The 25,073-nt window shown below is 33.5% G+C and overlaps 1 protein-coding gene across 2 annotated transcripts; it reads left to right on the top strand.

The window, feature by feature from the left end:
- Positions 1 to 1,852: 1,852 nt before the first annotated feature.
- On the top strand, positions 1,853 to 24,247 carry LOC127718492 (uncharacterized). 2 transcript variants are annotated; one of them, XM_052224535.1, is made up of 16 exons: positions 1,853 to 1,954; positions 4,518 to 4,679; positions 8,136 to 8,690; positions 9,678 to 9,851; positions 10,730 to 10,963; positions 12,582 to 12,777; positions 13,639 to 13,829; positions 15,402 to 15,458; positions 16,199 to 16,423; positions 17,565 to 17,738; positions 19,413 to 19,664; positions 20,327 to 20,519; positions 21,573 to 21,793; positions 22,197 to 22,253; positions 22,951 to 23,204; positions 24,165 to 24,247. In XM_052224535.1, the coding sequence occupies exons 1-16, from the start codon at positions 1,912 to 1,914 to the stop codon at positions 24,195 to 24,197; spliced, it is 3,021 nt and encodes a 1,006-aa protein (XP_052080495.1). In that variant the 5' UTR covers positions 1,853 to 1,911; the 3' UTR covers positions 24,198 to 24,247. The 2 variants fall into 2 exon arrangements, with proteins under 2 accessions (XP_052080495.1, XP_052080494.1); XM_052224534.1 differs by having other exon boundaries at positions 8,133 to 8,690.
- Positions 24,248 to 25,073: the final 826 nt, after the last annotated feature.

The following is a 25,073-nucleotide window of genomic DNA, read 5'->3' as shown; positions in this document are numbered from 1 at the left end:
GGAGTGCCGATTGTTTGTTGAAAAACACGTCCCCCAAACGTAACAAATATGTTGTCAATCAAGAAATCAAGCATCTTGATAATGTCAGTTTCAGAGAATTTTTTGTTTGAATAAGAATGATTTTTTACAAAGTACGATTTATCCCTCCTTAAGACAAGAAACTTGTATCTAGGTATGCCATTCTTTTTTCTGAAACAAAGCATGACCAACTGTTTCAATTTGTCTTTTAGTTTGGAATGGGGAATACTTGTGTAAAGTGTAGAAAAGTCAAATGTTTTAATACTATTGCAAGATAAAAGAGTCTTAGATTGTATGTACTCTAAAAGTTCTTTGGAATTTTTTAGTATCCACATCTGATTCACGCCACCTCTAGAATATGTAGTTTCACAGGAACTTTGAAACCCGGCTTTGATTGCTGATAAGGTTGATGTTATTAATTTAGAAAGAGGTTTCGTGGAGCACTTGGAAGACCCAGCAATATACCGTTGTTTGTAAGGAAACTTATGTAGTTAAAGTATCCAATACAGTGAAGGAAGATCCAATTCTTCATCTTTGGTTGAAATTCCAAAGGAACATACAACAGACCTATGATTATCCAGGGTTTCCTCCTTGGTAAGTGTCGTGGGGTATATCTTAAGCTGGCGTGTAAATGTGGTCTCAGTTTTGCTGTTCGAATTCTTTCGTCAAAGCTTTTCTTTTTACATTTGTATTGTATTTTTCTTTTCTTATATACTGCATGTCGTCTTAGATGTAAAGATATTAAACCGAAACAAGTGTTATATGAAGATATTAACCGAAAGGTTGGTCTTTTTTTACTGCATTTGTTCTGTTATATTTTTTTATTCGGTTATGAGGGTTTGGATGGGGGTTTACGGAATAGAGAATAATGGGCTAAAAATATAAAGAATATAGAAAAATGGACCAAAAACATAAAGAATAGAGAATTATGGGCAAAAAATATAAAGAATAGAGAATAATGGACAAAAAACATAAAGAATAGAGAATAATGGGCAAAAAAATATAAAGAATAGCGAATAATGGGTAAAAAATATAAAGAATAGAGAATAATGGGCAAAAAATATAAAGAATAGAGAATAATTGGCAAAAAATATAAAGAATAGAGAATTATGTACAAAAAAATATAAAGAATAGAGAATTATGTACAAAAAATATAAAGAATAGCGAATAATGGGCAAAAAATATAAAGAATAGAGAATAATGGGCAAAAAATATAAAGAATACAGATTGAAGGACCCATATCCAAACCCTCGGTTAAGTGTTTGATAGTTTTTCGTTTGTTTGTTTTTGTTTGTTTGTTTTTTAGTTTTTTATGCTTTGTTTTTATCTTATTTGGTGTTTTTTTACTCGTAGCGATATAGCCTTTTGTGCTGATGCAGCATAAAACAAAGATTTAGTTTATTTGTTTGTTTAATCACGATTTTGTTTTTACATTTACTTTTAATATCTTCTAGTCATCATATTACTATGATCTTTTGTCTTCATATGTGTAAGATAAGACATGGGTGAAAAACGATTTTGTTTTTTTTTTCAATGAAAAAGAAACTTTACTAGTTCCGAATTGTCTTTATTTAATGTGGATTGAAATCAAAAATTTGATATGCGTCATTTTGAGGTACAAATTGGGATATCTTTATTTAATTATATTTACTCACCTTTTAAAAAAATAATTGAAAATATTACAGAAACTTCGACAAGCATCAGTGTTTTGAAATAAATTCAGCAAAAATGTAATTAAATTATAATTCTATCAACCTTTTTTGTATCTAATAAACCTGTTAAACTCCTCCACAGATTAACGCGCCAAACATTAAATGTAAATTTCGTGCATGACATTCGATGGGATACTATATAAGACAATAACGTTATATTTCTTAACAGAGACTGTCCAGGATGAAGTTGGGTGGAGTTATATTCGTTCTATGTTGCGTGGGAGGTAAGTGAAATAAGTTTCAATTTTTATCTTGTTAGAATACGCTTTTCACATATAAACGTCTCCCCGTCCGTACACATGTGGAGTTATGATCAGTTATGAAAAGAGGAATTAACTAGTCAACGTTAGGAGGTTAACATGTTAAAAGTCTATGCATTTACCATAAATGTAGCTCCATAAGAATGGCCTGGGTCCCTGTTCCCTCTAAATCCGCCTCTGGAACCTAGTTTGTGTCAATATGTGAACTTTGCACAATAAGTCCACATAATGAAAGAAATATACCTTATATTAAGGACAAAGTAGAAAACAAATCTCAGTTTTCCCATACTTGAAATATAGTAATAGTTGACATTGAAAGCTATAATAGAGGATAGTGATAGTCAAGTTTCCGTAATGCTTAATATAGTTCTTGGAGAGTGGTTGCTGGTTTTGAAGTTTTTGATCACCAAAATTAAAAAAAGGAAAAACTTTGGATCTTTTGTCAATGCTACATGTTGCATGTTTGTATTTTATTATTATTTGTTTTTATTATTTGTATTTATTATTTGTATTTTTTTAGTCATCCTGGGGTCTCGGTGGCCGAGTGGTCTAAGTAGTCGAAACTACCGTACCACTAGACTGTCAATACTGAGGTTGTGAGTTCGTATCCCGCACGTGCCAGGTGCGCTCGACTCATATCTATTTTGACTAATTGTTAGTTATCCTACCGCAGTCGGTAGTTTTCTCCAGGCACTCAGGTTTCCTCTACCAATAAAAACTGACCGCCAAAAAATAGCACAATAGTGCTGAAAGTGGTGTTTAACACCAACCAATCAATCATTATTATTCATACGAGGCTATCTGTTTGGATTTTATACTGATAAAATATCTTATTTTATACAAAATGGCACATTAAGTTCTTTAAATGTTTACCAATTCGATAAAAAAAATTGAGTTTTTGATTGATAACATAAAGACGAATTTACTTAAGAAATGAATGCTTCATTTTGTAATTTTATTGGAGTGTAAAAGTGTTGACCGAAGCACATTTTGTATGATGTGCGGAAGCGCTTCATTCTAAAAATGTGTGTACGATCAACACTTTAAAGTTTTAAAACCCTATCAAATTACTTATAATTACATTTTTATGCTAAGACCATGAAAAAAAGTTTTATCAAGTTTTTCTTTTTACCTGTACACTTTTTGTGGAAGCACGTGTCGTCACTAATGTATCATTTCATTTTGATATGAAGATTAATTTTGAATGACACGCCATTGTAAGCCAATCAAACTAACAGATTCTCGTGGTACATACACACTGTATCATCACCACCGGATATAGGTACCCTTGGCCTGGTTATCTTCATTGTCTAAGAAAAACATTACTGTACAAATAACAGCGTATACCTGGGTACCTATGTTGATACATGTATATGTACAGTAATGTAGTTTTTCTTAGAAAATGAATAGAGAACCAGGCCAAGAGTACCTATATCCGGTGGTGATGATACAGTGATACATGCCATGTAATTGTGAGCTAAAATGCTTATTGTACTCCAACTGGAACCATCAATAATAACCGTACTTTAGCGAAATTAATCTGTTGCGCTCTATCCGCCTTCAATTTGGTCAACTTTTACAAATTAAGCAATGTTAAAACAGTCGTAAAAAGATCAATGCCTTCACAGTACTCGTCAAACTATGAATACTACGTGTTTAAAAATACCATTGCAAGGTTAGTATTCGTTAATCCGATCGTTCAGCAACAGCTGTCTGCACACTCGTCTAAACTCGGCCGATTCCGTTCCTATATCTTGAAGGAAGAGTAGCGGATTCACCCGAGGATTGCCGATTGCGGTCTGTTGTATAATCGTCCTTGGGAAAATATTTCGGATTTTGATGACATTTTGTATGCATTTAGAACTTGTTGACCTGCATTTGAATATCGGAAAGTTCATATTTTCCAAATTTATGATTCCAGCGATATAATAAATAAAATATTGTGAAAAAGGTCTATATACTATTTCTATTAGAATATACATAAAGAACAGCGAAAACTTCATTTTTAAAAAAATTATATTTGCGATTTAATCAAATATGTCTATTGAATATTTGTTTAAAATTATTGCTGTTAAGGTAAACATTTCCGTTTTATCGATATGAAAATATTGATTTATAAGTAAGACGATCGTCTGTTTTAACTGTATACAAGTATTAGATGAAATACTCTCATATCTGAGGGGCGTCAGTCTCGAAGATATTGGAGAATTACATCTGATTTACATAGAAGTTAAAAATATTTATCTTTTCTCTTGTTCTGAAAAGAGCTATTAGTTTTGAAAAAAAAACAGGAAAAGAGTCGCGGTCTCAAATATTCCTGATGCAATAACACTTAAGCTGGATTTGGAATGAAATCTCAATTTTTCTGTCATCAACTTGATACCTTATCACTGCTTTCGTATGGCAATATGAATCGCTGTACTATCTCGTCTTTTTCTGGTTTAATTGCCAAAATCTGAACTTTTTGCTGATAACACTTCTATGTAAATGAATAAAAATATATAAACTAAAAGATTTAAAATTTCAGCTCTTGGATTTAATGGATATCGAAGGTCACGTGGTGAAAATCCAACGCCAATCGGTGGGGAATTGCCACAGTTCGAATCGGAGGAATTCGAAACTAAATCGATGAAATCTCCATATCCAGGAAACGGTGGTGGACAAAATAGTGAATATCGCCGTACATACGGTAAGTTGTGAATCGTTGAGAGATATAATTGTCCACAATTTTGCAAATACCGTCACGTGACACTTCAGATCATCTGGTAAAGGTATACCGAATATATAAAAAAAGAATTGGGAATAATGGGGGGGGGGGGGGGGGGGGGGTTAAAATTCATAGAATGGGGAAGAATGGGGATGTTGAAATGTAAAGAAGAGAGAATGGGCAAACTTGCATGAAAATATTTTTGAATTTGCCAAAATTGCCTCAATCACTTTCAATATGTTAATTCGTCGTTTCAAAGTCTTATGAATTGTGGATAATTATTTTACAAGCGTACATCAACACTTGTTATTTGCTTACAACGTCCTATACAATGAGAATTCAACCAATGACGTGACGTAATTTTCATTTTGGGGTACCAACAATGAAATTAGCCACAATCCTTTAGATTATGAAATGGCGAGTTGTCGACCCTGCTTACTTCTACTGCCTTTTACCATGGAAAAAGGAATTCAGCTTGCAACATTTTGTTTTCGTCTGACTGCTGGTAGTTTGTTTCTTTTTTTTCTTTTTTTGAGATTAAAAAAATGCACAAATGTACTTTTAAAAAGATTTTTTTTTAAAATAGAATTTGAATATTTTAAAGGGAAAATTGAACTTTGGTGATAAGTATTCCCAAATCTTCACTTGAAAACAATTGGCGTCAAACTATATGAATGTTAATATAATAATGTTTATATTTTGCTTTCTTGTTAGGTTGGAAAATTTATCTTTAAGCAAAAAAAAAAAAAAAAAAAGAAACCAACAAACCGGTTTCGCCATCATGAACGATAATTTATCCCTAAAAAGGCAACCTGCCCGAAAAATTCTATGAGACAAATCGGTTCAATTTGTTTTTTTTGTTTTTTTGTTTTTTTAACTTTTTTCCTGCTTTATGTCGTTTTCTTGTCTGAAACATGTAACTTATGTTTTTGGCAAAAAAAAATCTCTACCTACCAAACCCTACAAAGCATGGGTAGGCAACATCAAACAAAGAATTGTTTAAGGGTGGCCTGCTGGTATCGGCTTTAAATCGATAATGTGCAAGACCAACTCTGTTCAAAACAATCATGTCTTCCAACTGATTTTTTTATACTCGGCCTACGAAAGTACAGTATGTGCGTTCGTCATTTTGCGGTCAAGATATTTCACTATGAAGTTATGGTCATATCAATAATACCACTATGAAGTTATGGTCATATCAATAATACCGCTTTGAAGTTATGGTCATATCAATAATACCACTATGAAGTTATGGTCATATCAATAATACCACTATGAAGTTATGGTCATATCAATAATACCCCTATGAAGTTATGGTCATATCAATAATACCACTATGAAGTTATGGTCATATCAATAATACCACTATGAAGTTATGGTCATATCAATAATACCGCTTTGAAGTTATGGTCATATCAATAATACCACTATGAAGTTATGGTCATATCAATAATACCACTATGAAGTTATGGTCATATCAATAATACCCCTATGAAGTTATGGTCATATCAATAATACCACTATGAAGTTCTGGTCATATCAATAATACCGCTATGAAGTTATGGTCATATCAATAATACCACTATGAAGTTCTGGTCATATCAATAATACCACTATGAAGTTCTGGTCATATCAATAATACCACTATGAAGTTCTGGTCATATCAATAATACCACTATGAAGTTCTGGTCATATCAATAATACCACTATGAAGTTCTGGTCATATCAATAATACCACTATGAAGTTCTGGTCATATCAATAATACCACTATGAAGTTATGGTCATATCAATAATACCACTATGAAGTTCTGGTCATATCAATAATACCACTATGAAGCTATGGTCATATCAATAATACCACTATGAAGTTCTGGTCATATCAATAATACCACTATGAAGTTCTGGTCATATCAATAATACCACTATGAAGTTCTGGTCATATCAATAATACCACTATGAAGCTATGGTCATATCAATAATACCACTATGAAGCTATGGTCATATCAATAATACCACTATGAAGTTATGGTCATATCAATAATACGACTATGAAGTTATGGTCATATCAATAATACGACTATGAAGTTATGGTCATATCAATAATACCACTATGAAGTTATGGTCATATCAATAATACCACTATGAAGCGCTCACAAACGTGTTTCCAGTCACAATAAAATTGAGAATGGAAATGGGGAATGTGTCAAAGAGACAACAACCCGACCATAGAACAGACAACAGCTGAAGGTCACCAACAGGTCTTCAATGCAGCGGGAAATTCCCGCACCCGGAGGCACAAACTTGTTTTAGTCCATCATACAGTATCTCCTTATTTTGACATTGCTCTTGTGAAATGTGGCCTAGAGTATAAAGTATAGTATGACGGAACAAATCGAAATGAAATTGGCAGAAGAACTTCGTTCCTATTTACACAAAGTTCCGGAGAAAAAGAAAAAAATAGCAAATTGTCTGCTTTATTCGGTTGACAATTTATAGAATCATTTATTCCATGCGTAGCCGGAGAGCATGAATCTATTAAGAAAATCACATGGTCTTTTACAGGACTCGAACCCTGTCTGTGTTACAATTCAACTCTCTACACGACTGAGCTATAGAAGTACTTCCCTACAAAAAAAATGTACCTCCACTGCTTTCGGCTGACTAAATATTTACTACTCAAGGGTAGCAATCCCGTCACACATAAATAGTGCTGACTTTTTTTGCATTTATGAGTCATACAATAGAACATAATATTAATAAACAAACATTTGTAGCTTTACAAAAATTCGAAATATATCCTGGTCTGGGAATCCTTCATTTGTTATTTTCAGACCATTTTTCTCTAATTTTTGCGCTATTTTCACATTTCTTGATCGGTGAGAAAAAATATTTCTCCTCACGCGTGAAATATCTATTCTCGGCAAATTATTGGTCGAAGTTTAATTATGACGTCAAATTTTCTTGGTTTCTTCTGAATTTCCTATTATGACGTCATGAAAAAAGGCGACCATGCCTGATGACGTCACATATAAAGAACACAACTTTCTGCAAATCTTTGAAAAGTAAGAAAAAAATCATTAGAGAAACGGATTCCACCACTATAACTCGTGTATTACGATATTTCTCCACTCTCAAGTTAAATTTTAATTATTTAAAAAGCTCGGCAAGCCTCTCGCTTTAAATATTAGAATTTAACTGTCTCGAGTGGAGAAATATCGTAACACACTTGATGCAGTGGTGAAATCTATATTTCTCTACTCCATCAATTGACATTCTTTTTTAGTTTAGCACCCCATTATTCTCCATTTTTTATATTTGTTTTGCATTTTTTTCTCTTATTTATTTATTTTTTGCCCTTTATATGCACTTTATCATTATTTTGTAAACCCCATCCAGACTCTCGTATGTACCATTTTGTTTTGTTTTTGTTTTAGCAGGACGTGACATGATGGGACTGGATGGTGAAATATCGGTCACTGGACAGAGTGAACAGACATCTGGACAGAGTAACTTTGGACCGAGTGGTGAAATATCTGACGAAAATACTCCCGATCTAAGTGGTGAAATATCTTACGAAAATACACCCGATCTAAGTGGTGAAATATCGGACGAAAATACACCCGGACTAAGTGGTGAAATATCTGACGAAAATACTCCCGATCTAAGTGGTGAAATATCTTACGAAAATACACCCGATCTAAGTGGTGAAATATCGGACGAAAATACACCCGGACTAAGTGGTGAAATATCGGACGAAAATACACCCGAACCAAGTATCGAAATGTCTAGCGAAAGTACACCCATATCTTCGCCTACCCCAAGTATTTACAATTTTTTCCGTAGAAAAAGTGGTAAACCATTTACCCCAAGTTCAAGTGGTGAATCGGGTTCCAGTGAGGATGAATCTGGAGAAGACAAAAATAAATGCATGAAACCTGAATTTTATAAACTGCTTTCAGTGTTTAGAAGATTTCCCAACACGGATAGCAGAGGTAAGCAAACGTTTAGGTCTTTCACATTTAGAAAATAGGCATGCAAATTCGAGTTCTTTTAATTTGCTCATTTTGTTTTACCTCGGGTATATGAGGGAGATTGAGACAGTATCGAGATTTGCTCCAACAAGAACCAATATAAATCTGAGTATAGGTATTTTTCTGACAACAAAAACAGGGCAGGTAGGTAAACCCCTTTTTTTTTTTTTTTTCTTTTTTTGTTTAAGAAAACTTTAAAGATGGTTTACTCTGTCCACAATTTCCAACCTCAGCCAGGAGCTTGTTGTTAGGTGGTTGTCGTTTGTTGGCGTGTTTCATAGGTGTTTCTCGTTTCTCATTTTTTATATAGATTAGACCGTTGGTTTTCCTGTTTCAATTGTTTTACACTAGTCATTTTGGGCCTTTTATAGCTTGCTGTTCGGTGCGAGCCAAGGCTCCGTGTTGAAGGCCGTACTTTGACATATAATTGTTAACTTTTTACACATTGTGACTTGGATGGAGAGTTGCCTCATTGGCACTCATACCACATCTTATTTATAATCATTCACGAGTAATATACTAACTAGTATACGATAATTAAGAATCTACCTATAACTCTGAAGTACAGATCACATTTTAATACTCGTTTATCAATACTTTTTAAAAATGATGTAGGCATTTGCCGTATTATCGGAGACCTTGTGATAACTTTTTATGTATTTTTCAGTCACTTTGTGCAGGCGTTCTTGAAAGTGGGTCGTTATTCCGATAACTAGATGGGTAAAACTAAATATTGCATACTCTGTATTTCTCCATACGTGTATCGTCCGTGCGTGTATCATTCGTGTGGTCAGTTTGAATTTTAGAAGGATGTAACTGCATGCAAAAATTCATTTTAAGTTTTTAGCAGAAAACCCAATCAAACCTAATTGAATTTAAATTAAATATTAGTTTTAACTTGTTGCAATCTAAAGATTATTGTAAAACCAAATTCGTGTTATTTTTCAGAAATGAATGGTTATGAAGCTGTTGTGTATGAACCTTTCTTAGATCAATTTTGGAACACCAAAGATAAGGTTGGTCTAGATCAAGCCCTGGATATTTTCATGAAGGACTTTTCCAGGTCACTTTTTGTAGAGCGTTACCGGTGTAAAGGAACACAATTGAATCAAATATTAATCTGTAAGTAGATATTACACAAATTGCATTGAGGGTCTGGATGGGGGTCCTTCATTTTTGTATTCATTTTTTTATACCATTTTTCTCCATTTTTTAATATTTTTTTTACCATTTTCTATTCTTTATAATTTAGCACCTCATTCTCTTTCTCTATTTCTTTTGTAGATTTTTCTCTATTCTTTATATTTTTTGTCCATTATTCTCTGTAAACCCTCATCCACGCCCTCATGAACGCAATCGTTAAGAGCTACATTTCGGTACATTGCTTTGTATTTACAGGGACCACAATCTTACCTACTTGTTTTAAGAAAAAAAAAATTGTATTGTGTGTGTGAGGGGGTGATGATTTTGATAACGTGCTCACTTCTGTGTTGATTTGAGTTATCATTAATATGTTCATAATTATAAATTAACTGTTAACAAAACTTTGAATTTTTGGAAAACTAAGGCTTTTCTACCTCAGGAATAGATTAACTTAGCTGTATTTGGCAAAACTTTTAGTAATTTTTGGTCCTCAATGCCCTTCAACTTCGTAATTTATTTGACCTTTTTAACATTTTTTTTTTTATTCAAGCGTCACTGATGAGTCTTTTGTAGACGAAACGCGCGTCTGGCGTAAATATAAAATTTCAATCCTGGCATCTATGATGAGTTTATTTATAATCAAAAGAGCCTGAATCGGTCACGTGGTAAAAATAATGCCATTTTTAATATTTGTGTTTTGACCTCATTGCAAGCAATTATGTTTGCATATTTGTAGATCTTATATAGTGTCATTATTGTAGATTTTGTAATAATAAGTTTTTAAAGTTTCAATTACTGTGTTTATGATCTTGTGATCTTTTGTACCAAATGTATAATTAATTTCACTTTTGATATAGCTATTTTGAAGAATAGAAGTAACCGCCTCATGTCAGAAGGAAAGAAAAGTATTCAGTCTGCAGTTGATCAGATAAAGCCAAAATCAAATGCTGCACAATATTCAAACAAAGATCGATCTGATATGAAAAAAACCAGAACAAATGATAGAGAAATTGTTGGAAAAGCTTTTAATGTGCTCAGAGATGTATTATATAAGAATTCAATCAATCATCTTGAGACTCGGGAACTTGGTGGTACGTACTAAAACAATCTTATCTGATCTGCATACAAGTGTTAGTGTTCAATTTAGAAGCCCCCTAATGGAATTTTTGATTATGTGATTACTTTGCCGTTTTTATAGTGATTATTTGATTACCAGACCAAATATTTCATGATTATTTGATTATTTGATAATCTAGAACTATATTTTTGATTATTTGATTATCTTGTTTAAAAAATATTTAATGATTATGTGATTATATTGGCAAAAAATTTGTGATTATGCGATTACTTGGACACCCCCATGAGGGGCCTCATTTAGGTTGTCCATTCACAATTACGGTTCGTGATGTCTTTTTTAAATTCCAATGCCATACACCACTCCCAACATATTTCTTATATTAGCCAAACTATCTTAATGTATGTTCAATGTATTCCTTAAAAAAACAAAATACATAAAAGACATCAAATGGGTAAATAAACTTAATGAGCCTCTAGCCTTTGTTAGTCTTGTATTTTTAATTTTAGTTTCTTGTGTACAATTTGGAGTTTAGTGTGGCGTTCATTATCACTGAACTAGTATATATATTTGTTTAGGGGCCAGCTGAAGGACGCCTCCGGGTGCGGGAATTTCTCGCTGCATTGAAGACCTGTTGGTGGCCTTCTGCTGTTGTCTGTTCTGTGGTCGGGTTGTTGTCTCTTTGACACATTCCCCATTTCCATTCTCAATTTTATTAATGCTTTGATTGTAACCTTTTCTATACAGTACGTCGGTTCTTGAAATAACTCTAGCCCTAATCTGTTAAGAAATGCCAAGTAATCCCTTCTATTCATACCATTAGGCGATAGTTAAACAAATTTGGTCTGACTGTTTATTTATTTGTTATATTTGACTGAAAATACAATGTATAAAATGACAAGGTACCTCTTGTCATTTGCTTCATATGCTCTGCAGAGCAGATTACTTCAAACATCACTGAAGAGACTTTTAAAATTGTCGTAACGCGCATTTGCTGCAGTAAAATTGATATCGTTGATGTTAACTACCACTGATTCAATACCTCTACTGGTGCATGGACTGCAAGTCCCCGACGTCATCACCAGCTAAGTACTGGCGTATTGGCATGATTATACAGTCTGAGATATTGTTTGATTAAAATTTGACGCTATGAATAAATTATTTTAGATAAAAGAATATACCTCCCTCGTGTAAAGTTCGGATTCCTTGTCTAGATTCGGCTATATTTTTATACCTTTTTAGGTTTGATCGACTCCTAAACATTGATATTTATGATTTATGACTTTTAATATTTTGGCTTCGAGCATCACTGAAGAGACTTTAATTGTAGTAAAGCACACCTGGTGCATTGAAATTGGCTATACCTGTCAGTGACGATACTTGAATTTTCATATCAACTGCATTTTCGTCAAATTTCTCTTGCTTCTGTATTCTGAATTGATATTTGTTCTGGAACTTGATGATGGTGAGGTTTACTGTGAGCATTTTTCAAAGTAGTAGGGCAGTCACTTCTTGTTTGGCATTACCTTGATTTTTTATTACACTCGCTGAGCATGGAATTTCGTCAGTGTCAAAAAATGAAAAGTAGGGGTATACTTAGCACGACATTGCATGCACCATCTTTTTTATTTCAGATGTCGCCTGCTATCTTAGATTTGTTAGAGAAAACATAAAAAAGGAGGCCGAGGCTGACGATACAACATTACAACAGATTAAACAGCAGTTATCTGATTGGTCAACCAAAGATTTCCCGGAAGTGTTTCAATGTACATACCCTCTTAGTGTCGTCGAGATCTATGAGGAAAATTGGAAGATGATTAATCTCCCAGAGTAAGTATAAAGGGACCTGCATCATTGAAATAGGAAAGTGGGAGAGACCTTTTTCTTTTAGTGAAATTATTTTTACTTTTTTTTTCTCCCTATGAAAAAAGGAGTAAAGAGTAATGTGAAATGGACAAGACCTCAGAAGTGTGTTTAAATTGTGTCTTAGTCGATTAGTATAAATGCGAATAAAATGTTTAAACTAAATTTAATAGGGTGATCACTAGCAATTAGAACCTTTTTACACGTCTTATTAAAATCTAATGTTTTTTAGGCCCCACCTACGATAGAAGAGCGGCATTATGTTTTCAGTTTGTGCGTCCGTTCGTCCGTCCGTCCGTCCGTCCGTCTGTCCCGCTTCAGGTTAAAGTTTTTGGTCAAGGTAGTTTTTGATGAAGTTTAAGTCCAATCAACTTGAAACTTAGTAAACATATTCCCTATGATATAATCTTTCTAATTTTAATGTCAAATTAGAGTTTTGACACCAATTTTACGGTCCACTGAACATGGAAAATGATAGTGCGAGTGGGGCATCCGTGTACTATGGACACATTCTTGTTTATTATTAATATCCTTTATTTATTTCTATTTCTTTCTCGCATCTGAACTTTTCCTATGCAGCTTTCGCACACAGGAAGTCGGATGTACAGTATACCGAGATGATGAGTAAATCTGTCCCCTCCCCCCCCCCCCTTTTCTCCGACAGACCTTCCAGTTTAGGCTGGATCAGGGAAATAATTCACCAAAATTTTTTGAGGGATTTTTTATTCAGTTTTCACTCCCAACAACCGGGTTTTGAGACCATTGTGCTTGCGTCTTTACACCGCGCATGTCTTCTAAAAAAAATTTTATTTCTTTTAATAATTTCAGAGAGAAAAACGAACTATTCCAACTAGTAAGTCGCTCTTTGAAGAAATTTATACCAAAATATCGCCAGCCATTACAAATTGTTTTATCAAGAACAATTCAGAAGTTTGTAGTGAGAGTTTTTAAGGAATTAAAGCCATTCCATGATGTACAATCAGCAGATGAAATGGTTGGATTCTTTCAGAAGTTTTTACGTAAGTATGTTTTAGGATTTCAAACTTTTTTGCTGGCAACTTAAATACACTTGTTTTAAATATGTTCCTATTTATTGAAATAAAGGAAAACACTGAATGTAATTGTAAATTTTTTATGGTAAAAATTAGGACGGATCGATGGTTGTTTCTTTTAATTTCTGAATATGCGCTATTGATTTTCATGTCCTGATGAAGCTTTTTGTTTTGTTGGACCGTGTGATTTAATTCAGTCAAGCAGAACTTCCCGTATGCGGAAACTTGACATTTTTATCCTCAATATTAAGTGAAAAGTAAAATAAAGTATACCAAAACTCCAAAGGAAAATTCAGAACGGAAAGTACTTTATAAAATAGCGAAATCAAACGCTCAAACACAGTTCATCAAACCGAAGACCAAGTGCAGACTTATTGCAATTTCCCGTGTTAAGTCAATTAGCTTCTTTTTGTTCTTTTTTATTTGCGGAATTTTGCAAACTTTCACAATATGCAGATCGTTCTGTTGCCTGATATATTTCTGCCCGTCACAATTTCAAACTATTGTCTTATTCTAAATGTGTAACATTTGATATTATTATACTTCATGTCAAAATGAAAAATTAATTAGTACAAGGAAGATAATGTAATATTTTATTAAGTTCTTTTCTACTTCCTGGAGAAGAAATATAGATTGTTTAAATCATATTTGACTTTTCCATTTTGGGAAATAGTAGAATGAAACAAATGATAAACACGAGAATTGGGGTTTTCATTTTTAGATATTTAAGGGAGCTACCATTTGATTTTTATGGGGGGCTAGGATGAAAAATGTTGTCCTGCATTTTTTTTTTTAGTTGTAATCTCTGTCCTGCCTTTTTATTTTTCACTCTATTCGGTCCTACCTTTTTTTTTAAAGTTTATCCTGACTTTTTTTTACCTAAATTGTCATCCTGACTTTTTTTTTTGCAAGTGTCTCATCCTGCTTTTTTTTTACTCAAAACTCCTGTCCTGCCTATTTTTTTCAAATTTCATCCTAGCCCCCCATAAAAATCAAATGGTAGCTCCCTAAATAAGAATTGGACAGGATTTTGATGACTTAGAAATTTAACACTGGAGCAATCTTCACTTGGAAGCATAATGAATTTCATAAGAACAAGTCCCTGTAAAACAATAAATACCACATAGTGAACGTTAAATAGTTTTCCTACATGAAACATATATTCCTACAGTTTTCCTACAGGAAACATATATTCCTTCAGTTTTCCTACAGGTAACATATATTCCTACAGTTTTCCTACAGGAAACATATATTCCTACAGTTTTCCTACAGGAAACATATATTCCTACAGTTTTCCTACAGGAAACATATATTCCTTCAGTTTTCCTACAGGAAACTTATATTCCTACAGTTTTCCTACAGGAAACTTATATTCCTACAGTTTTCCTACAGGAAACTTATATTCGTGACACTCCTTGTTAGAACAAAAATACCTCTTGAAATAATGTAAACCCTATTTGGTAGATTACCTACCCTCATCTGTAGAGTAAATACTGACTTCTTAAAGTAAATGCTGAACACATTCTTATTTCATTTCAGCCTCGGATAAACTACAATTTGCTGAAAAATTGATTCGAAGTTTGGATATTTTTGGTAGTAAGTATCAATATATCACAATTTGGGACACAATTTGGGTATCTTGGACACCATTTTTGGAACTAATTTGAACACTAATTTGGGCATCTAGAACACTAATTTGGGCATTTTGGACACTAATTTGGGCATCTTGAACAAAAAATGTAATCTGCTTTGGATCACGGATGTGTTGATGTTTAACACCTGCGGACAGTCTTTTGATCGGATATAAAATGATAATGTCTGAAATGAGAAAAAAAAATCTTCTGCTTAATTACTGCCTGTCGGGCTTATGCGATCTGAAATGTGCTAGTTCACAAGATGGAATACAAACGTGCCTGAACAATCCAGTCGATATTTTTTTTAGTTGACTGTTATATTTTCTCTGATTAATTAAGGAAACAGTGGCTTAGATGTTCAATCTCGTAAATCTATATATAATTTGTAGTATATTAAAAACAAAATTGCCTAATTACTGTAAATTCAGAAATTATTGCGTGCATTTATTATTGCGATTTTGTTATTTTAGACTAAATTGCGATTTTAATTTTTGCGATATTGAGAAAAATCCTATTTAATTCATATAAATAAATACAAAACGCGAGTTTAAATTATTGCGATTATAACCCTGTCACATTTTTCGCAATAATAAAAACATCGCAATAATTTCTGAATTTACAGTAGTTTTGTTAAAAATTGCGGCGGAAGGTTCCTATTACAATTATAGGTTTCTTTTAAAAAAAAATTTCTATCATAACCAGATATGGAAATGTCTAGCGAGAGTACACCCAAGTCTACGCCTACACAAAGTATTTACAAATCTTTCCGTAGAATAAATGGTAGGAAAACTACCCCAAGTCCAAGTGGTGAATCTGGATCTAGTGAGGATGAATCTGGATCAAGTGAAGAAAAAGATAAATGCATGAAACCTGCTTTTTATAAACTGCTTTCAGTTTTTAGAAGATTTCCCAACATGGATAGCAAAGGTAAGCAAAAGTAGCTTTTTTATGCCCTCGCCTTAGTCGACTTTGGCATTAAGTGTTTCCCTTGACCGTCCGTCTTTCTATCCTTCCGTCTTTCCGTCCGTCACCCTGTCCCGTTTTTGTTGCAAAGCTTTACCGGGGGTATTCCTGTCCTCAGACACATTTTTCTTTTATTTGTAAAAAGGTCAAACAAAGAATTTAGGCCAAGTTTTTCGTACAACGAGAATAGGCTAGGTAGTTTAAAATTCTTTCTTCTGCTCATGTTTACCTTGTATATATGGCAGAGACCTACAAAACCAATAAAAAAATAACTGTAGGCATTTTAGGTACGAATTTCAAAAAAAGGTTTTGGTAGGGAAACCTTAACATGCGTATTTCTAAAACATTGGCCTATGCACTCTTTTAATATGGATTTTCCTTAATTTTCTTACCTTATATAAGCACAAGTTAATCGAAACTTCGTATGTTTCCTTGGTGTCGGCACTTGCCGTTTCAATGAAAGCCGTATATGTTGAAGTAGATGACTTAAGTTCCAAACCGCTTCTGTTGTCTGACGACATTGTTTTTGGAATATTATTCCAACACGATAAAAAAAGGTTTCAAACCAAAATGACAGTACAATTTATGGTCATTTTTACTACATTTCGATTTATTCTTACATTATTTACTAGTCTCAGGGAGGCGGAGCCAAACAGTGCATTAACAACTTCCGAGATGGAACTTGGGAGTACTGGTTTAGTCTCCTCCCATTCTTTGCTACTTCTATGAGAAATGGTCAACGACCGGTTTCGATAGTGCTCTAACTGAAAACCTATTCGGTTAACTTCTCTTACTTTTATAGAGGAGTGCATTAACACCCTGGAAGAACAAATGAAAAATTACCATATGTGTTTCAAGAATGCGTATTATATTTAACAGCACAATTTCGCACAGCAGTTATGAGTCTCGTGTTAAGACTTGTTGTCTTCGTCATACTTATAACTGGTAACTTGTGATTTAAGAACTTTGTATTAGCCTCAGATGTTTTTTTAACAACCTATTACACAAATAAGGTGAATTATACATATTAACGACTTTTGACTAGGAGTATATAACTTTTCGACTAATTACCTACTCTGTAGCTGCCCATCTTCCCCTTTTTCAGAATTAAATGGTTATGAAGCTGCTGTGTATGAACCTTTGTTGGATGACTTTTGGACCAAGAAAGACCAGATCGGTCTAAAAAGAGCATTGAGACAGTTCATGCGGGACTTTTCAAAGTCTCTTCTTACAGAGCGTTATAAGTGCAAAGGAACCCAATTGAATCAAATGATGATCGGTAAGTAACTTTTAGCAAATATGTTTTTAAGGTGGAAGGATTAGAATCTCAGAATTTCTCGCAACATCTCTCTCTATAATCTCTTTTGTTATCAACTGGAAAGCTATATACAATTTTGTATAGAAAATTAAAAGTAATGTAATAAAATTCAACCATCTTTTGTCGGTACGTTAATAATCATTATACTTAACATAAATCAATGCAATGTCTCAAAATAATGGAAAATAAAATAATTTTACAGAAGTTTACAAGATCGCGCGCCTCGCAACTAATTTCTGTGCATTCTCTGCTAATAACGACGAGATTGAAATCCTTCCACCTGCAAAAAAAACTTGCTGTTCGTAATATAACGGTTAAGTACTTGATACAGTTCTACACATTTTTTATGCAGTTTTCCTGAAGCTTTTTTCGCTCTCTTGAATGTATGTGGCTTTATTAAAGTCAAATAGTTCAAATATTCATAAAAATCATTTTAAGTGTTTTCACTCGAGAACCTGATCCCGATCTGTAAACATTTTGCATGATGCTCAATAAATTAAACGGTTGCTGGTATTTTAAGCTTGGCAAATGATTTAGGCAAAGCAGGTGAAGTGTTTTTTTTTAATCGTTAATCCTCTATTCTTTCTGCAACTCGGCCTAAGCATACATATAGAAAAAAACCTATTGAACACTTTTTGATTTATACCATTTGTTGGGCATGGGATTTTTTTTCGGCTAACATTTTTTTCCAATTACAATCATAAACAAACTGTTTTTGTTCAATAAGGTATAAACGAAAAAAAATCGAAGCCTTTTTTTTCTAATTTTCAATAGGAACTAAATATAAAAATAAACATGCCCCCACCAACCCCTAACAAAAGATGATTGGTAGGTGGCAGCACTGTACCTTATCCTTAATTATGAGAACCGTATTGGTGGTTTGGTGGTAGCTTTCTCGACCCTATATTTCGAGGGGTCGATGATTCGTTCAAGGCATGATCAAGCATTCACTTGTCTGCTCAGCAAGTGGCATATAGTAGCATAGACTGATCGGCTCCGAGTGTGAATAATTTGTCCGCTGGTGCGTTCAAAGCGTGTGTAATGTTAAGGGAATACGAAAGTGTTGATCCCACTGTTCCTTTTTACAAATTGCATACAAGCTATTTTTCGCATAGTAAATTCAAATGTCTAATAAAAATATATATTAATTTTGGTATGTTTCTTTTAGAGATACATGGGGTTGGAAATTTAGAAATACTAAAAAATTCGGTTTCTTGGCCATTTCTATATCCTTTGGATAGACGTCTAACTTTTTTGTTTCAAAAGATAGACAGAAGCGAATTTTTGCTTAATAACAATTCTGTAGAAATAATTTTTATCAAATTTTCTTGATTTTAGAAAAAAAAACGTCATTTTTTTATGTATATTTATCTAATTAAAAAAAAGTGCCATTGGTGATTTTTCATAACAATTGGTACAAAAAATCTTCTTACATAATCAAACCAAATGTCATTGTGATAAAGGGTCAATATACTCGTTTTCAAGCTAATGATTAAAATCAGTCGAAAAATTGTTTTTTCCGATATGTCAGTTTGACGTGGCGAAAATTAACATTTTACGTTAGCAGCGTAACTTGATAAGTTAATAATCTACGATTTACCAACAACATGAAAATTAATCCAGTTTTGATTTCAGCTATGTTGAGGAATACCACGTCTAAATTCATATCAGGAGCATGGAAAGAGATCCAGTCAGTAATTGATAAAATGGGAACATCAAAATCCTATGCTAACCCATCAGTTGATGAAAGGAGGGCAAGAGGTGGAAAAAATGATATGAAAGACCCAAATTCAAGGCGTGGTAAAATTGTACGAAAAGTTTTTTGGGTGCTCAAAAAGGTTTTACGTCGAGATGTAGCTGATCATATGGAAACGGAGGAACTCCACGGTAGGTACAACAGACAATGGTAAGTTTTTTGGGTGCTCAAAAAGGTTTTACGTAGAGATGTAGCTGATCATATGGAAACGGAGGAACTCCACGGTAGGTACAACAGAAAATAGTAAAAGTCTCGCTATGTATTACTAATCTTGTTTAGGTTTGTATGGTCTATATACATTTATTTAGTTTAATGGTTTATACGATTCTAAAATGAAGTTATTTTCTTTACCTGAGTGTTATCCAATTTCACACTAACAGAAAATGAAAGCAACAACGAGCCATCTAGAGGTCAAGACTGTCTTCAGTATCACCGTTAACATTGTTGCTGCCTGGTTATTGCCATTACTCTTTTTTAATGCAGTATGGATAAAAATAAGATGTGGTATGAGTGCCAATGAGACAACTCTCCATCCAAGTCACAATGTATAGAAAGTAAACAATTATAGGTCAAAGTACGGCCTTCAACATGGAGCTTTGGCTCGCACCGAACAACAAGCTATAAAGGGCATAACATTGACTAGTGTAAAACAATTCACAGGAAAAGCAACGGTCTTATCTATGTAAAAAACGAGAAACGAGAAACGCTTGATGAACCACACCAACAAACGACAACCACTGACAAACAGGCGTTTGTACAATGTAAGCAACTAGAGAAATATCTTTTATTTCAGATGTAGCCTGCTACCTTGAATTTGTAAGGAAAGAAATCAGAAGTGAGGTGGAGACTGGAGCATCTTTAGAACAGATTAAACACCAGTTGGCTAAATGGTCAACCCAGCTATACCCGGATGTGTTCGAATGTACAGACCCTCGTCGTGTCGTTGATATCTACGACGAAGAGTGGCGTGACGTTAACCTACCAGAGTAAGTTTGTAATGGCAAGCATCACGGGAATAAAGAGGAAGTTCCCTTGCCGATTAAGTTTATAATGGCAAGCATCACGGGAATAAAGAGGAAGTTCCCTTGCCGATTAAATTTATAATGGCAAGCATCACGGGAATAAAAAAGTTCCCTTGCCGATTAAGTTTATAATGGCAAGCATCACGGGAATAAAGAGGAAGTTCCCTTGCCGATTAAGTTTATAATGGCAAGCATCACGGGAATGATTAGAGGGATATCGGATGTTATCACGTGATTGAATAAGACTAACATGACCGTGTTCTTTATTTCAATCACTTTTTAGGTGTAGTATCTACGGTTTTCATCCAAAAATAAGAATACGGTACATTTCGTATATGAAATTAGAATTGAAGCTGTTTTGGTGCAAATCTTGACCTTTTGGCGATTATTATTATTTTTTATGAAAACGTTGGTTTTTATCGGTCAAAATCATTTGGAAATTGAACGTGTTTCCCGAACACACGTAGTCGTGGTAGACCGACAACTTCGAGTTCAGTTAAAAAAAAGATCGTATTCAAGTTTAAGATACATATGCGAGATCCACGATAGACGGTACCGGTAGACGCGTTTAAGCGCTTTAATAATCTTAAATTTTCTATAATAAAAGTTGCCCCTCTTGTACCTCATGAACTCTATAAACAGAAATCTTTACTGAATTAAATACGATGCACTTGAAAAGTGTAATAATTCAACTTATTGATTTTTAAAATTCTTTCGAAAAAACGTGTTTCAAGAATATTCAGAAAAAACGTGTATGGGGCAAATAGGATTAATTCACTGCTTTTAAGTTCTACTACTTTCATAGATACTGCCTTTTTTTTTAAAAATGTATGCAATAGGATTATTAATGTGTTTGTCTGTCCTGTGTTCATTTGTTTTCATTTGTTTTTGTTCGTTTATGTCTGGGTTTTTTTTTTGTTGGGGGAGGGGGAGATTAATAAAAATGTTGTACTTGAAATGTTTTGATGGAAATATTTAATGGTTAACACGCTTTTTCTTTTTGTTTGTTAATTCCAGGGAAGAAAACAAGCTGTTCCAACACTTCAGTAAAATTTTAAAGAAGATTGTACCCAAAGTTGGAAAAGGACGCCAGTCTGTGACAAAAGTTGTGGATAGTTTACATATTACTTTAACAAGGACAATTCACAAGTTTGCAATGAAAGTTATAACAGAACTAAAGCCCTTCCTTGATGCCAGGTCGACCAGTGAAATGCTTGCATTCTTCAGAAAGTTTGTATGTAAGTTTAATCGATTTTGGAACTTTTAAATTGTCCACTGAATCCATATAAGTACGTGAATATCAATCCATCAAAATATTTTTTATGCGAATCTAGGACAATTTTGACTTAAGTGTTGCTCAAACAAGACTGAATATTTAAAACATTCTATACAAATGTGTTGACCTGTGATATGTCAAATTTAAGCATGTTCTCTAAAATGCATTTTGAAAATTCATGTTTCCTAACATTTCTTGGATGAAATTCAGTATGAAAGTGAACAAAACATTTATAAATGAAGAATCTAAGATTTGTTTATGTACGATTTGAGAATTTCTTTTTTTTTTATTAAGGTTAACTGCTTGTTAAAAAAAATGTTCCATGCAGTGCCCAAGTATATGCTGATAATGTTATTTTATTTTAGCCTCAGAGAAAATGCAATTTGCTGAAAAATTGATTCGAAGTTTGGACATCTTTGACAGTAAGTAACAAATATCAATATAGTTTTGAGGGACCTAGGTGGTTGTGAGTTGGAATTTCGCACGTGGTAGGTACGCTCGACTCCCAATTTTATCGACTAGGATTGTCAGTTTTTCTGCCGAAGGTCGTGGTTCCCATTGAAATTTCTCTTTGGACCATTTTGATATATATATATATATATATATATATATCAATGCTTTTTTGCAGCCTTTCAATCAAATTTTTGAGAACATCATATCGTATAAGTGTAATTTGCTTTGTACATAAATTGTATTTAATATAGGTGATAAATATATGAAAAGTAATTGTATTTAATATAGGTGATAAATATATGAAAAGTAATTGTATTTAATATAGGTGATAAATATATGAAAAGTAAGTGTATTTAATATAGGTGATAAATATATGAAAAGTAATTGTATTTAATATAGGTGATAAATATATGAAAAGTATCATCTAGACCATGTTTAGGACACGGTTAGAGGGACTGTTAACCAATCAATCAGGAGTGAAGTATATAAATGAAAACGAAAATAAACAGGGTCTTGCATATGCATGATTGTTTTGTAGCTAATACATCTTAGTTTATTGTGTTCTATTTATGTATATACATAATTCCTGATTGACTGGTTAACTATTCCAGTAACAGTCTATTTCTGGGGTGTTCTTAATTTGTATTGTGTACTTTCTTATCGCAGCACCAACCATGGCTCCCACAGAAGCGCCAACCATGGCTCCCACAGAAGCGCCAACCATGGCTCGCAGAGAAGCGCCAACCATGGCTCCCACACAAGCTAAAACCAAGGCTCCCACACAAGCTAAAACCAAGGCTCCCACACAAGCTCCAACCAAGGCTCCCACACAAGCTCCAACCATGGCTCCCACGCAAGCTCCAACCATGGCTCCCAAAAGATTTAACTACCAAAAACGATACATTCTTCAGAAAATTAAGGTAAGTCGATGGATTTAATTGAAATGTGTATTTCAAATTTAAATGAAAAGAATTTCATAGCATGTATTTAAGAACCACTCTGTGTATGCATCATGCAATGGTGGAAACACTGATAGTTGATAAATTGGATTCTATATTGTTTTTTTTTAATTTGGCGATAACTCACAAAAAAAAAAAAAATAACTTGCAAAAATAAGAATAAAACGCATGTCCATCATTTGGTTTCTATGGTTACAATTTCACCATAACAATTCCTTTAATTTCCATCTTCAAATGTCATAATTTGCTAATTTCCTTTTAAACTTTCCAACATTTTGACTGATAGAATTATAACTGCATATTTGTACTTTTTAAGATCTACTCTAACAAAAAGCTATATAAATAAATGATACACCAATAGCCGTTACTATGATCATTGGTTAACTATCCACCATGAACCAAAGGACATGGATAACAGGTCATCGTATAGCCTTCAACAATGATCAACCCATAACCTATATAGGACCTATATTACGATATTCAAGTCCTGGCATGACACAATGCGAAACCAGTCGAGAAAATACCAAAAGCCCCTTTTACACTACAAAATTTAATTTTTACAATATGGCGATACCAACCAACGCAAAAATAAAAGGGGGGGGGGGGGGGTTCCTTCAATTCTTAATTCTTTAATTTTTTATCTATTCTTTATTTTGCCCATTATCCTTTATTCTGTAATCCCCATCCAGACCCTCTAATAGAAAACAGGAAAATAAAAACGTATTTTCTTAGGCATGAAGTTGAAAATAAACTTCACTTTGATCAACATAGTTGTACACAAGTGGTAATTTCACTATTCGTTACCTAGGTAACATTAAACCAAGTTTTAAGTTATTCATTTTTTTTCACATTATGTATAATTTTACATTTAATAATATCATGCATTCGTCTAATTCATTCTTTTTTTTAAATATTTTGCAGGACTATCTCAGCAAGAGACGTCAGTTCGAGTAATACCAACGAACCAGTCTCGGATATATTTTAATAAAAAATATATAAAAAGATGTTTTTGTTCACAAATGATATTGAGAAAATCTTAATAAATTCAAAACAGACAAATCTTTGGCTGATGGCAAACTTGTTATAAGTTGGCCGTCTTAACATTGAGTTGCCTGCATCTTAAATAGGCTGTTTCTGCTGAATTCATTCTTTATTTCTCGTTTAGCAAAGGGGCATATTTGATTTTATTCATAACCACATCCACTTTGTTCATTTAGGATGTTGGCTGCTCTGTTTCAAAATAACAAGCTTTAAAACGGAACAAGAAATAAAAAAAAATGAAAAAATATGAAAGGTCCGTGTACTTTTTGAGCTGAAAGCCGTTCAAAATTTAGCGGGAAATGATTCTCGGATGTTCATACAATCAACATTGGCACCTCTTTTCCTTAAAAAAAAACTTTGAAAAAATAACATGGTTTTTACAAGATGTTCCAAAACGACTTTTTAACCCGTTATAAAATAATGAAAAGAATAGGGTATAGCAATCAAAACTGTAATGCCACTTCATGGATAAACCCAGGATTCCGAATACCTGACAAAAAAGTCAACCATCAGCTAATATCCTTAATTTGAAGGAAAGGATATGGAGCATAAGTCGATGAGACGGCAACCCAATGACACAAAAAATCAAAACATCTCGTCTCCAACAATACCGTCTATACATTTTACAGCTGTAAATCAAACAAAGCCTTAAATGAATAAATGGAACGTGCAGAAGTGCATAAACAATCTGCATTTACGATAAATTTTAACATAACTGCAATAACTGACGAATGCATGTAGTAACGGATGAAACACATTCTGTCATCTGACAAACTTTTTGATATGAAA

The sequence above is a fragment of the Mytilus californianus genome, unplaced genomic scaffold, assembly GCF_021869535.1.
Source record: "Mytilus californianus isolate M0D057914Y unplaced genomic scaffold, xbMytCali1.0.p SCAF_10, whole genome shotgun sequence".
NCBI lineage: Eukaryota > Metazoa > Mollusca > Bivalvia > Mytilida > Mytilidae > Mytilus > Mytilus californianus.
The sequence above is the reverse complement of the archived record's forward strand: the minus strand, read 5'-3'. Positions and strand labels throughout refer to the sequence as shown.

Bases quoted from the DNA above. Each gene is read 5' to 3' on its own strand.
- LOC127718492 (XM_052224534.1), top strand. From the start codon at position 1,912: ATGAAGTTGGGTGGAGTTATATTCGTTCTATGTTGCGTGGGAG. The intron at 16,424-17,564 runs GTAAGCAAAAGT...CCCCTTTTTCAG, and splicing joins TCCCAACATGGATAGCAAAG to AATTAAATGGTTATGAAGCT. The intron at 21,794-22,196 runs GTAAGTTTAATC...ATTTTATTTTAG, and splicing joins ATTCTTCAGAAAGTTTGTAT to CCTCAGAGAAAATGCAATTT.